The sequence below is a fragment of the Engystomops pustulosus genome, chromosome 6, assembly GCF_040894005.1.
Source record: "Engystomops pustulosus chromosome 6, aEngPut4.maternal, whole genome shotgun sequence".
NCBI lineage: Eukaryota > Metazoa > Chordata > Amphibia > Anura > Leptodactylidae > Engystomops > Engystomops pustulosus.
The window spans coordinates 26,078,841-26,094,799 of NC_092416.1; the positions used below are offsets into that span (position 1 = coordinate 26,078,841).

The window sequence follows — 15,959 nt, forward strand, 5'->3', positions numbered from 1 at the left end:
CATAACTTTTTCAAATTTAGGAGTACAGAGTTGGCTAAGGTGTCATTTTTTTCTGGGAAGAGCTGACGGTTTATTTTGGGGACTGTGTGACCTTAAGATCACTTTTTATTATATTTTTATGTGTTGTAAAAACGGCAAAAAAGTGTCGATTCGGACATTTGAGCGCATTTTTCCGTTACGGGGTTCACCGCCGGGAATAACCATGTTTCTATCTTTATAGATTGGACATTTTAAGACGTGGTGATTCCTAACATGTTGTGTTTTTTAATTTCACATTTTTAAAAATTATTTATTGTTTTATATGTGTGAGGGGCTTTTGAGATATTTTTATGAATTTTATTTTTAATGATTATACATTTTTTTATTTTTAGTGTTTTTTTTAATTTTTGCTGTTGCATTGTGGGGTGCTGGGAGGAGAGGGAGCCCCGTCACACTGAAGGTACATCGGTCCCACGGTCGCAGCATTGACTGCTGGATGGAAGGGGTTAACAGACGGATCAGAACGGAGTTCCGATCCAGACTGTTAGAGCAAGGTCCCGGCGGTGACAGTTCCTGCCTGCACGGGGGGCTCGTACAGTCCTTAGGTTAATCTGATGATGATAATTATATTCTCCGTATTGGAATGATATGACTTAGGCAAATATACTGACGTGCTGTGCGTCTCTAGAGATCCGATATACTAAGACTATAGGGATGACATGAAAATCTCTCCAGGACATTATAAATAAAGTTTTTTGACATTTTGGGTCAGACACATTTATTGCCCTTAGCAACCAATCCCAATGCAGCTTCCATAACTCATGAGCGCTAACTGCTCACTGTCCGCCAAGTGTTTTATTCAATAAACTTTATTTATAGTGTCCTAGACTGTACTTACAGGTCCCCAGGAGGGTGAGCAGGGAGGACGCCATATTTTATCAATCACAGCAACCAGAAGGAGACTGTAGGATCCGATATCTGGTGTAATAAAGAGAGAAACCCGGAGAATGCAGATCACTGAGGGGCAGAGCAGTGATAGACGTATCATACAATAGTGTCATACAGCAGCGTCACCATACAGTAGTATCATACAGCAGCATCACCATACACTAGTGTCATACAGCAGTGTCACCATACACTAGTGTCATACAGCAGTGCCACCATACACTAGTGTCATACAGCACTGTCACCATACACTAGTATCACCATACAGTAGTGTCATACAGCAGTGTCACCATACACTAGTATCATACAGCAGTGTCACCATACACTAGTATCATACAGCAGTGTCACCATACAATACTGTCATACAGCAGTGTCACCATACACTAGTGTCATACAGCAGTGTCACCATACACTAGTATCATACAGCAGTGTCACCAAACACTAGTGTCACCATACAGTAGTATCATACAGCAGTGTCACCATACAGTAGTGTCATACAGCAGTGTCACCATACACTAGTATCATACAGCAGTGTCACCATACACTAGTGTCATACAGCAGTGTCACCATACAGTAGTGTCATACAGCAGTGTCACCATACACTAGTATCATAGAGCAGTATCACCATACACTAGTGTCATACAGCAGTGTCACCATACACTAGTATCATAGAGCAGTATCACCATACACTAGTGTCATACAGCAGTGTCACCATACAGTAGTATCATACAGCAGTATCACCATACAGTAGTATCATACAGCAGTGTCACCATACAGTAGTATCATACAGCAGTGTCACCATACACTAGTGTCATACAGCACTGTCACCATACACTAGTATCACCATACAGTAGTGTCATACAGCAGTGTCACCATACACTAGTATCATACAGCAGTGTCACCATACACTAGTATCATACAGCAGTGTCACCATACACTAGTGTCATACAGCAGTGTCACCATACACTAGTGTCATACAGCAGTGTCACCATACACTAGTATCATACAGCAGTGTCACCAAACACTAGTGTCACCATACAGTAGTATCATACAGCAGTGTCACCATACAGTAGTGTCATACAGCAGTGTCACCATACACTAGTATCATACAGCAGTGTCACCATACACTAGTGTCATACAGCAGTGTCACCATACAGTAGTGTCATACAGCAGTGTCACCATACACTAGTATCATAGAGCAGTATCACCATACACTAGTGTCATACAGCAGTGTCACCATACAGTAGTATCATACAGCAGTATCACCATACACTAGTGTCATACAGCAGTGTCACCATACACTAGTGTCATACAGCACTGTCACCATACACTAGTATCACCATACAGTAGTGTCATACAGCAGTGTCACCATACACTAGTATCATACAGCAGTGTCACCATACACTAGTATCATACAGCAGTGTCACCATACAATACTGTCATACAGCAGTGTCACCATACACTAGTGTCATACAGCAGTGTCACCATACACTAGTATCATACAGCAGTGTCACCAAACACTAGTGTCACCATAAAGTAGTATCATACAGCAGTGTCACCATACAGTAGTGTCATACAGCAGTGTCACCATACACTAGTATCATACAGCAGTGTCACCATACACTAGTGTCATACAGCAGTGTCACCATACAGTAGTGTCATACAGCAGTGTCACCATACACTAGTATCATAGAGCAGTATCACCATACACTAGTGTCATACAGCAGTGTCACCATACACTAGTATCATAGAGCAGTATCACCATACACTAGTGTCATACAGCAGTGTCACCATACAGTAGTATCATACAGCAGTATCACCATACAGTAGTATCATACAGCAGTGTCACCATACAGTAGTATCATACAGCAGTGTCACCATACACTAGTGTCATACAGCACTGTCACCATACACTAGTATCACCATACAGTAGTGTCATACAGCAGTGTCACCATACACTAGTATCATACAGCAGTGTCACCATACACTAGTGTCATACAGCAGTGTCACCATACACTAGTGTCATACAGCAGTGTCACCATACACTAGTATCATACAGCAGTGTCACCAAACACTAGTGTCACCATACAGTAGTATCATACAGCAGTGTCACCATACAGTAGTGTCATACAGCAGTGTCACCATACACTAGTATCATACAGCAGTGTCACCATACACTAGTGTCATACAGCAGTGTCACCATACAGTAGTGTCATACAGCAGTGTCACCATACACTAGTATCATAGAGCAGTATCACCATACACTAGTGTCATACAGCAGTGTCACCATACAGTAGTATCATACAGCAGTATCACCATACAGTAGTATCATACAGCAGTGTCACCATACACTAGTGTCATACAGCAGTGTCACCATACAGTAGTATCATACAGCAGTGTCACCCTACAGTAGTATCATACAGCAGTGTCACCATACACTAGTGTCATACAGCAGTGTCACCATACACAAGTGTCATACAGCAGTATCACCATACACTAGTGTCATACAGCAGTGTCACCATACAGTAGTATCATACAGCAGTATCACCATACAGTAGTATCATACAGCAGTGTCACCATACACTAGTGTCATACAGCAGTGTCACCATACACAAGTGTCATACAGCAGTATCACCATACACTAGTGTCATACAGCAGTGTCACCATACAGTAGTATCATACAGCAGTATCACCATACAGTAGTATCATACAGCAGTGTCACCATACACTAGTGTCATACAGCAGTGTCACCATTCACTAGTGTCATACAGCAGTGTCACCATACACTAGTGTCATACAGCTGTGCCACCATACACTAGTGTCATACAGCACTGTCACCATACAGTAGTATCATACAGCAGTATCACCATACAGTAGTATCATACAGCAGTGTCACCATACACTAGTGTCATACAGCAGTGTCACCATACACTAGTGTCATACAGCAGTGTCACCATACAATACTATCATACAGCAGTGTCACCATACACTAGTGTCATACAGCAGTGTCACCATACACTAGTATCATACAGCAGTGTTACCATACAGTAGTATCATACAGCAGTGTCACCATACACTAGTGTTATACAGCAGTGTCACCATACAGTAGTATCATACAGCAGTGTCACCATACACTAGTGTCATACAGCAGTATCACCATACACTAGTATCATACAGCAGTATCACCATACACTAGTGTCATACAGCAGTATCACCATACAGTAGTATCATACAGCAGTGCCACCATACACTAGTGTCTTATAGAGCAGTTTCACCATACAATAGTATCATACAGAAGTGTCACCATACACTAGTGTCATACAGCAGTATCACCATACACTAGTATCATACAGCAGTGTCATCATACAATAGTATCATACAGCAGTGTCACCATACACTAGTATCATACACCAGTATCACCATACACTAGTGTCATACAGCAGTATCACCATACACTAGTATCATACAGCAGTGTCACCATACAGTAGTATCATACAGCAGTGTCATCATACAATAGTATCATACAGCAGTGTCACCATACACTAGTATCATACACCAGTATCACCATACACTAGTGTCATACAGCAGTATCACCATACACTAGTGTCATACAGCAGTGTCACCATACAGCAGTGTCACCATACACTAGTGTCATACAGCAGTGTCACCATACACTAGTATCATACAGCAGTGTCACCATACGGTAGTGTCATACGGCAGTGTCACCATACAGTAGTGTCATACAGCAGTGTCACCATACACTAGTATCATACAGCCGGGTCACCATACACTAGTGTCATACAGCAGTGTCACCATACAGCAGTGTCACCATACAGAAGTGTCACCATACAGAAGTGTCATACAGCAGTGTCACCATACACTAGTGTCGTACAGCAGTATCACCATACAATAGTGTCATACAGCAGTGTCACCATACACTAGTATCATACAGCAGTGTCACCATACACTAGTGTCATACAGCAGTGTCACCATACAGTAGTGTCATACAGCAGTATCACCATACACTAGTATCATACAGCAGTGTCACCATACACTAGTGTCATACAGCAGTATCACCATACACTAGGGTCATACAGCAGTATCACCATACACTAGTGTCATACAGCAGTATCACTATGCACTAGTGTCATACAGCAGTATCACCATACAGTAGTGTCATACAGCAGTGTCACCATACACTAGTATCATACAGCAGTGTCACCATACACTAGTGTCATACAGCAGTATCACCATACAGAAGTGTCATACCGCAGTGTCACCATACACTAGTGTCATACAGCAGTGTCACCATACAGTAGAATCATACAGCAGTGTCACCATACAGTAGTATCATACAGCAGTATCACCATACACTAGTGTCATACAGCAGTGTCACCATACAATAGTGTCATACAGCAGTGTCACCATACAGTAGTATCATACGGCAGTGTCACCATACAATAGTGTCATACAGCAGTGTCACCATACAGTAGTGTCATACAGCATTATCACCATAGAGTAGTGTCATACAGCAGTATCACCATACACTAGTGTCATACAGCAGTGTTACCATACACTATTATCATACAGCAGTGTCACCATACAGTAGTATCATACAGCAGGGTCACCATACAGTAGTGTCATACAGCAGTGTCACCCTACACTAGTATCATACAGCAGTGTCATTATACACTAGTGTCATATAGCAGTGTCACCATACAGTAGTGTCATACAGTAGTGTCACCATACAGTGGTGTCATACAGCAGTGTCACCATACAGTAGTATCATACAGCAGCGTCACCATACACTAGTGTCATACAGTAGTGTCATACAGTAGTGTCACCATACACTAGTGTCGTACAGCAGTGTCACCAAACAGTAGTATCATACAGCAGGGTCACCATACAGTAGTGTCATACAGTAGTGTCACTATACACTAGTATCATACAGCAGTGTCACCATACAGTAGTGTCATACAGCAGTGTCACCATACAGTAGTATCATACAGTAGTGTCACCATACACTAGTATCATACAGCAGTGTCACCATACAGTAGTGTCATACAGCAGTGTCACCATACAGTAGTGTCACCATACACTAGTGTCATACAGCAGTGTCACCATACAATAGTATCATACAGCAGTTTTGCCATACAATAGTGTCATACAGCAGTGTCACTATACAGCAGTGTCACCATGCAATAGTATCATACAGCAGCGTCACCATACAGTAGTGTCATACAGCAGCGTCACCATACAGTAGTGTCATACAGCAGTGTCACCATACACTAGTATCATACAGCAGTGTCACCATACAGTAGTGTCATACAGCAGTGTCACCATACAATAGTGTCATACAGCAGTGTCACCATACAATAGTATCATACAGCAGTGTTGCCATACAATAGTGTCATACAGCAGTGTCACTATACAGCAGTGTCATACAGCAGTAACACCATACAATAGTGGCATACAGCAGTGTCACCATACACTAGTATCATACAGCAGTGTCACCATACACTAGTGTCATACAGCAGTGTCACCATACAATAGTGTCATACAGCAGTGTCACCATACAATAGTGTCATACAGCAGTGTCACCATACAGCGGTGTTACCATACACTATTGTCATACAGCAGTGTCACCATACAGCAGTGTTACTATACAATAGTATCATACAGCAGTGTCACCATACAGCAGTGTCACCATACAGCAGTGTTACCATACACTATTGTCATACAGCAGTGTCACCATACAGCAGTGTTACCATACACTATTGTCATACAGCAGTGTCACCATACAGCAGTGTTACCATACACTATTGTCATACAGCAGTGTCACCATACAGCAGTGTTACCATACAATAGTGTCATACAGCAGTGTCACCATACAGCAGTGTTACTATACAATAGTGTCATACAGCAGTGTCACCATACAGCAGTGTCACCATACAGCAGTGTTACCGTACACTATTGTCATACAGCAGTGTCACCATACAGCAGTGTTACCATACATTATTGTCATACAGCAGTGTCACCATACAGCAGTGTTACCATACACTATTGTCATACAGCAGTGTCACCATACAGCAGTGTCACCATACACTAGTGTCATACAGCAGTGTCACCATACAGTATTATCATACAGCAGTGTCACCATACAGTAGTATCATACAGCAGTGTCACCATACACTAGTGTCACACAGCAGTGTCACCATACACTAGTGTCATACAACAGTATCACCATACAGTAGTGTCATACAGCAGTATCACCATACAGTAGTATCATACAGCAGTGTCACCATACACTAGTGTCATACAGCATTATCACCATACACTAGTGTCATACAGCAGTGTCACCATACAGTAGTATCATACAGCAGTATCACCATACAGTAGTATCATACAGCAGTGTCACCATACACTAGTGTCATACAGCAGTGTCACCATTCACTAGTGTCATACAGCAGTGTCACCATACAGCAGTATCATACAGCAGTGTCACCATTCACTAGTATCATACAGCAGTGTCACCATAGAGCAGTATCATACAGCAGTATCACCATACAGTAGTATCATACAGCAGTGTCACCATACAGTAGTATCATACAGCAGTGTCACCATACACTAGTATCATACAGCAGTGTCACCATACACTAGTGTTATACAGCAGTGTCACCATACAGTAGTATCATACAGCAGTGTCACCATACAGTAGTGTCATACAGCAGTGTCACCATACACTAGTGTCATACAGCAGTGTCACCATACAGTAGTATCATACAGCAGTGTCACCATACACTAGTATCATACAGCAGTGTCACCATACAGCAGTGTCACCATACCTCCCAACTTCTTTGCTGGAGAATGAGAGACAAAAGGTGCAGTGTGCTGTGAAATAATTTTGTTCCCCTTGCACCATCCCTTATCACACCCCTTTGTATTCCACACAGTATTTATTGGCCTCTGTGGCACACCCACACTTTCATATGCCACCGTACCACTTTAAAATATTAGAGCAGTTATGCTTTAGTATATTTTGGGTAATATTATGGAAATTAAATTCTTGTACATAGTGTGCAGTATTATAGCAGTTACAGGCAGTCCCCGGGTTACATACAAGATAGGGTCTGTAGGTTTGTGCTTAAGTTGAGTTTGTTTGTAAGTCGGAACTGTATATTTTATTATTGTAATCCCAGCCAGGACTTTTTTGGTCTTTGTGACAATTGGATTTTAAAAATGTTGGGTTGTCATAAGAATCAGGATTAACACTAAAGCTTCATTACAGACGCCTGTGATAACTGTTATAGCTGATTATTGTAGCCTAAGGCTAAAGTACAATAAATTACCAACATCCAGATGTCCGTTTGTAACTAGGGGTCGTATGTAAGTCGTTTGTTCTTAAGTAGGGGATATTTTTGTACATAGGGGGCAGTATTATAGTAGTTATATTCTTGTACATAGGGGGCAGTATTATAGTAGTTATATTCTTGTACATAGGGGGCAGTATTATAGTAGTTATGTTCTTGTACATAGGGGGCAGCATTATAGTAGTTATATTCTTGTACATAGGGGCAGTATTATAGTAGTTATATTCCTGTACATAGGGGGCAGTATTATAGTAGATATATTCCTGTACACAGGGGGCAGTATTATAGTAGTTATATTCTTGTACATAGGGGGCAGTATTATAGTAGTTATATTCTTGTACATAGGGGTCAGCATTACAGTAGTTATATTCTTTTACATAGGGGGCAGTATTATAGTAGTTATATTTTTGTACATAGGGGGCAATATTATAGTAGTTATATTCCTGTACATAGGGGGCGGTATTATAGTAGTTATATTCCTGTACATAGGGGGCGGTATTATAGTAGTTATATTTCTGTACATAGGGGGCAGTATTATAGTAGTTATATTCTTGTACATAGCGGCAGTATTATAGTAGTTATATTCCTGTACATAAGGGGCAGTATTATAGTAGTTATATTCCTGTACATAGGGGGCGGTATTATAGTAGTTATATTTCTGTACATAGGGGACAGTATTATAGTAGTTATATTCATGTACATAGGGGGCAGTATTGTAGTAGTTATATTCTTGTACAAAGGGGGCAGTATTATAGTAGTTATATTCCTGTACATAAGGGGCAGTATTATAGTAGTTATATTCCTGTACATAAGGGGCAGTATTATAGTAGGTATATTCCTGTACATTGGGGGCAGTATTATAGTAGGTATAGTCTTGTACATAGGGGGCAGTATTATAGTAGTTATATTCTTGTACATAGGGGACAGTATTATAGTAGTTATATTCTTGTACATAGGAGCAGTATTATAGTAGTTATATTCTTGTACATAGGGGGCAGTATTATAGTAGTTATATTCTTGTACATAGGGGACAGCATTACAGTAGTTATATTCTTTTACATAGGGGGCAGTATTATAGTAGTTATATTCTTGTACATAGGGGCAGTATTATAGTAGTTATATTCTTGTACATAGGGGGCAGTATTATAGTAGTTTTATTCTTGTACATAGGGGGCAGTATTATAGTAGTTATATTCTTGTACATAGGGGGCAGTATTATAGTAGTTATATTCTTGTACATAGGGGGCAGTATTATAGTAGTTATATTCTTGTACATAGGGGCAGTATTATAGTAGTTATATTCTTGTACATAGGGGGCAGTATTATAGTAGTTATATTCTTGTACATAGGGGGCAGTATTATAGTAGTTATATTCTTGTACATAGGGGGCAGTATTATAGTAGTTATATTCTTGTACATAGGGGGCAGTATTATAGTAGTTATATTCTCGTACATAGGGGGCAGTATTATAGTAGTTATATTCCTGTACATAGGGGGCAGTATTATAGTAGTTATATTCTTGTACATAGGGGGCAGTATTATAGTAGTTATATTCTTGTACATCGGGGGCAGTATTATAGTAGTTATATTCTTGTACATAGGGGGCAGTATTATAGTAGTTATATTCCTGTACATAGGGGGGCAGTATTATAGTAGTTATATTCTTGTACATAGGGTGCAGTATTATAGTAGTTATATTCTTGTACATAGGGGGCAGTATTATAGTAGTTATATTCTTGTACATAAGAGGCAGTATTATAGTAGTTATATTCCTGTACATAGGGGCAGTATTATAGTAGTTATATTCCTGTACATAGGGGGCAGTAATATAGTAGTTATATTCTTGTACACAGGGAGCAGTATTATAGTAGTTATATTCTTGTACATAGGGGGCAGTATTATAATAGTTATATTACTGTACATAGGGGCAGTATTATAGTAGTTATATTCCTGTACATAGGGGGCAGTATTATATTAGTTATATTCCTGTACATAGGGGCAGTATTATAGTAGTTATATTCTTGTACATAGGGGGTAGTATTATAGTAGTTATATTCCTGTACATAGGGGCAGTATTATAGCAGTTATGTTCTTGTACATAGGGGGCAGTATTTTAGTAGTTATATTTCTGTACATAGGGGCAGTATTATAGTAGTTATATTCTTGTACATAGGGGGCAGTATTATAGTAGTTATATTCTTGTACATAGGGGGCAGTATTATAGTAGTTATATTCCTGTACATAGGAGCAGTATTATAGTAGTTATATTCTTGTACATAGGGGGCAGTATTATAGTAGTTATATTCCTGTACATAGGGGGCAGTATTATAGTAGTTATATTCTTGTACATAGGGGGCAATTTTTATTAGTAAAAAACAAACAAAATACATTTTACATTCTTATCAGAATTTACAAGAAATCATTCATCAAAATTCCATTTATAATAACTTAAAGGGGTATTCTCATCAGGGCATTTACATTTAATTAAATTCATTTGCCATATGTAAACGTTTCTTCAATTGGATGTTATTTAAAAAAATGTTCCTGTGTGAAGATAATTTCTCATAAATGTAGTTATTCTGTCCCTTAGAAACGAGATACTTTCCTCGGATACGACCACGTCATACTCTGGCAGCGGTGGCCAGACATGCAGTATTGAGTCCTGCCAAACCACCAGGATTCAGCGATCATTACCACAGGACGGCTGTGCGACATGTAGTAACTCCTGGACATTTTATATACAATAACCTTTTGTTTCTTTGTGCAATCCCTCCAGCAGACGTGGCCGTATCCGAGGAAGCTATCTCGTTTCTAAGGGACGACATGGTTACATTTATGAGAAATTATCTTCACACAGGAACATTTTTTTTAATAACATCCAATTGAAGAAATGTTTATATATGTCAGATTTATCAAACTGAATGTAAGTGCCCAGATGAGAATACCCCTTTAAATGTCCATCACTGGTTTAAGGGAAAAAAAAAAAAAAAAAAAAATCAGAAATAAACAGAATTACATGATGCATCAGTATAGACTTATGTTCCTCCATAACTTCCTATTCCCTTCTCTTTTCCCAATCTCCATGGATCGGATCCATCTAAGCTCAGACATGATGAGTGTGACTGCGGTCATGTGCTGGAAGGTCTCGCTGTGGATGGAGACTCGGGTCCTGTTGTGCCAGTGATAATACTTAATGATGGTTATAATGAGGTACATGGTCCCCCGGTCAATGTCCATTATATGTGGTGCTACCCCATAGATAATCTCTGGGTATCTGAGAGACTGCAGACGTGGTATATTCAGCCTGCGGGACACCTCCTGCCATATCCGCCTCCCTCCCTGGCACTCGGTGGTAAAGTGCTCCATGGTCTCCTCTTGTTGACATCCTAAGGGGCACAAACGGTCAGAAAGACTCAGGAATTTTAAATTTCCTCTAACAAAAAGCTTCCCATGCAGAGACAACCAGGCGATGTCAAAGAATTTGGCTGGAAGCCTCGGTCCATTAAGGAGCTTCAGGCTCTCCTGCAGGGTGGCCGTTGTGCAGTCCCTCAGAGCTGGCTGTAACGAATAAAAGGTCCTACAGACACTGGTATAGAGGTCCTTCCTGGTCTTACTCTCCAATAATGTTTTGTCTAGCCTCCACTTTTTCATGCACCTGAGACCATACTCCAGGTACTGGGGGAGGAAGCCAGGAGTCCATCGGCCCCTCTTGAGACTGCCGTCTCGCACCCAAGACTCTGCAAAAGGCAATATCCAGTCCCTGACACTACTTACCCACAGGAGACCATTGTTTGAGTCCAGGCAACCAAAATTAACTTTCAGAAACATGGAGTCAAAGAAAACCCTTGGATTTAACATATCCAGTCCACCCTCTCTCCTCTGTAGGTAGGTGATCCCTCTTTTTACTGGGTTCAACCTGTTTCCCCATAAAAGTTGGAAGAACAGGCTAAAGAGCCGAGCGGAGAAACATTCTGGCAAAGGAAAGACGACAGAGACGTAGAGGAAGACGGGGACCAGGTAAGTCTTCAGCAGAGTAACCCTTTCTCTATAGGTCAGCCTCCAGTTCTTCCATCGCTGAACCTTTACATTTCCGGCTTCCAACTTCTCTTCCCAATTTAGCTTGGCATTATCTTCCCTCCCAAATTTCACCCCAAGGATTTTAATATGGGTGGAGGCCTTGGCGAATTGTGGCAGATCAAAGCCAGGAGCAGTATCCAATGTCCAGAAAGCTTGACTCTTCTCTAGGTTGACCAGAGACCCGGAGGCCTCTGAGTAACTTCTGATGGCTGCAGACAACATCTCCACCTCATGAGGTTCAGATATCACCACAGTCACATCATCCGCGTAGGCGACTACCTTCAAAGGCAAGCAATGGGGGACCGGCACCCCCTGAAAATCACACCGCTGCAGTGATCGCAGAAACAAGTCTATAGCAAACACATACAGCAGTGGACTCAGGGGGCAGCCCTGTCTCACCCCTGCCTCTACTTCAAAAGTGTCCCCCAGCCAACCATTGATCAGAGGAAAGCTCTTCGCCTCTCTGTACAAAGTTCTCAGCCAATCTATAAATTGTCCTGGAATACCGTACTTTGACAAAGTGGCCCATAGATAATCGTGATCAACCCTGTCAAAGGCTTTAGCCTGGTCCAGACCTACAACATATCTCCCACACCTCAGAGCTTTACATCTCTCAAACATCTCCCTTATCGAGATGACTGCTCCAGAGATGTTCCGCCCTCTTACTGTGCCGTACTGAGAGCCTGCCAACAGTGCCGGGGACAAACAGACTAATCTAGAAAACAGAATCTTTGCCAGAATCTTCCGGTCGACATTCAAGAGGGCGATCGGCCTCCAGTTCTTGATGTCACTCGGCTCCTTACCTTTAGACAGCAGAATAAGGGAGGACACTCTCATGGATGGAGGCATCAGGTGATTCTCTAGACAGTTAGTAAACACATCCACAAGGATTGGGGCTAAGAGGTCTCTAAACTTCTTATAAAATTCACATGTTATTCCATCAGGACCTGGTGCCTTCTTCAGATGTAACTTATCAATGGCCTCTTTAACCTCCTCCTCTGTTATTCCTGCTGTCAAAGGAGAAAAGTCCAAATCTCTAGTGTCAGGGCCTGGAGTTGCCTCCAAGAATTGAGCCAGTCTCTCTTTATCCAAAACCTTTTCCTGAAATAACTCAGCATAGTAGGATCTCACCACCCCCAGGATACCCTCCCGAGATTCCTGTAAAACTCCCTGGGAGTCAGTGAGACCTGTGATCGATTTCTTGGCCACACGTTCCCGGCAATTTTCATAAGGATCGGGAACACCCAGTTTTCCGTAATCTCTTTCTATTACCAGGGACGTGTAGCGGCTGTACTGATACTGCTTTATTTCAGACTTCAGTCGGTCAATTTTATGTTTGTCCCCCCCTCCCGCCGAATACAGCGACTCCAATTCTCTCCGCAGCTTGAGATACTGGCTGTACTTACTCTTACCCTTCTTCACTGACAGTCTCTTCAAGAGGGACCTGATCTCCTCCTTGACGTTCTCCCACCAGTCAGATATGTTATCATAGAATTCCTGTCTCTGGAGCTGGTCCTGAAAAAGGGAGTGGATACAATTCTGGACATATACATCATCCAGGACGTTGGAATTAAGCCTCCATAACCCCCGACCAATATCTGAGCGGTTAGAGGCTCCCATACTAAACAATAAGGCCAGGTGATCAGAATATGGGACAACTCTCTCGCTCATCCCACTTAGATTCTCTGAGGGACTGACAAAAGCCATATCAATCCTGCTGTGTCTGTCAGAACAGGAGTAGGTGTACTGAGGTGTCCTACCATCCAGGGTGAATACATCACATAGATCGGCCTGTGATATGATGCTCTTTAGGACTTTGTAGTCTCTGACCACTGCTCTGCCCGAGGACCTGCCACCTGATGTCATGGTAACATTGAAATCACCCGCCATTATCACAGGGATAGAGGTAAAAAGATATTGTTTCACCTCATTGAACAGCTGGATTCTCTCTGTCACTGTCTGTGGGCCATAGATGTTGATCAGCCGGAGCCGCCTACCATGGATGGTCACCTCTAGCACCAGGCACCTCCCCATAGCGACCTCCGTCAGCCTGTGCACCGTCACGTCTGTGGTGTTAAACAGTATGGCGACCCCGGCGTATGGCTCCACAGCCAGTGACCAGTAAGAAGGACCAGACCGCCACTCACGCTCAGCCTCACGGAGATGCCCCAAGGTGGTCAGACGGGTCTCCTGCAGGAAGATGACATCAGCGTCCAGATATCTTAGGTGGTCATATACAGCGTGTCTAGTCCTTCTTACTTTAACGCTGTTAACATTGCTAGAGGCAACTTTTAGAGAGAACCCAGCCATTACAATGATAAAGAGCAGAGCAGTGACCCCCATCATCATGTGTCAGAGTCATCCTCCCCCTGTCTACCACCTGTCTCCATGTCTGACTCCACAGCGGTATCTTCAGGAGGGGGCTTCTTTTTAGTTGGGGGGTCCCCTATGTCCACCTCACACTCATTGTCAATACGTTCCAGCTCTCGCTCATAATCCCCATCTGACTCTGACAGAGCATCTAACCGGTTGCCAAGGACCATGACCCCAGTATCACCACTGGACTTCCTCCTGGTCTTAGGTTCCGCACTATACTCCTCAGGCTTACGGGAGGATTTATCTTTTTTCTTTCTTTTTTTCTTCTTTACCTCCTCATAATCACCAGGTGCTACAGAGGTGGCTGCCTGAGGCTGCTCCTGGGTGACAACCTCCATACTCCCCTGATTGCTGTCTGACCGCTGAGGTTCTTGAGCAGTTTTACTTGAGCCCTGCTGTACTTCCCGCCTAGTCAGAATTTGTCCTGACAGCATGGCCTCCTCCTCTAAGGCATCTGCCTCCTGGACTATCTCATCATCTGAGAAGTCTCTGGCGATGTTATGCCAGGCCTCCGGGCAATCCTTGTGTGGGTGGCCCATCTCACCGCACAGATTACACTTGACCTTCTCACAGGTGGCACTGAGATGGCCGACCTCCCCGCACAGGTTACATTTTACCAATGTACATATTTTAGCCACATGCCCGATCTTACCACATCTGAAGCACTTCCGTGGTTGCCGTGGGTAGAAACAGACGCCTTTCTCTCTACCAATGAAGAAGGAGTTAGGGAGGTGTAGGGTGATGTTGTTAAATTGCCTCAGTTTTACTAGAACCTTCCACCCTCCAGTCCAGATACCGTCGGCGTCTCTATTCTTGGTGAGGTCTGACACAAGATCACAATGGCGCCTGAGCCACACCAGAATATCCTGAGGAGGAACTGACTCGTTCCAGAAGATGATATTCACCACTACAGTACCTGGCCTGGATATGGGGACAAACGTGAATTTACACCAGCCATCCTTGTCCCTGAACCGGGGGAATTTATCCCAGAACCTGTCCAGACTAGACATGAGCTTGAAGCTGACATCATAGCCCTGTCTGTCTGGAAGGTTTATGACCGCCAGGATGTCATCTGGGGAGAACCCCATTTGGCCGCACAGGAGATCTCGGACCACAAACCTCCTATCCGGGAGATCTTCCTTAGCGCCTCTGATCTTAAAGCGCACCACGTTCCTCCTCTTAAAAGCCTGCCCTGAGTATTGTGCGCCAGAG

General features: G+C 42.6%; 1 protein-coding gene across 2 annotated transcripts in view; it reads right to left on the reverse strand.

Annotated features, from left to right (window-relative positions):
• The window catches only part of LOC140065612 (group IID secretory phospholipase A2-like), a 33,308-nt gene that overhangs the window by 4,926 nt on the left and 12,423 nt on the right, over positions 1–15,959 (reverse strand). Inside the window, exon 3 of one of the 2 annotated variants that reach the window (XM_072113196.1) lies at positions 878–957. In XM_072113196.1, the coding sequence (XP_071969297.1) occupies positions 878–911 (34 nt within the window). In that variant the 5' untranslated portion in view covers positions 912–957. Of the gene's footprint in view, positions 1–877; positions 1,010–15,959 lie in introns of those variants that run through there. The other variant, XM_072113197.1, reaches the window with a different exon arrangement.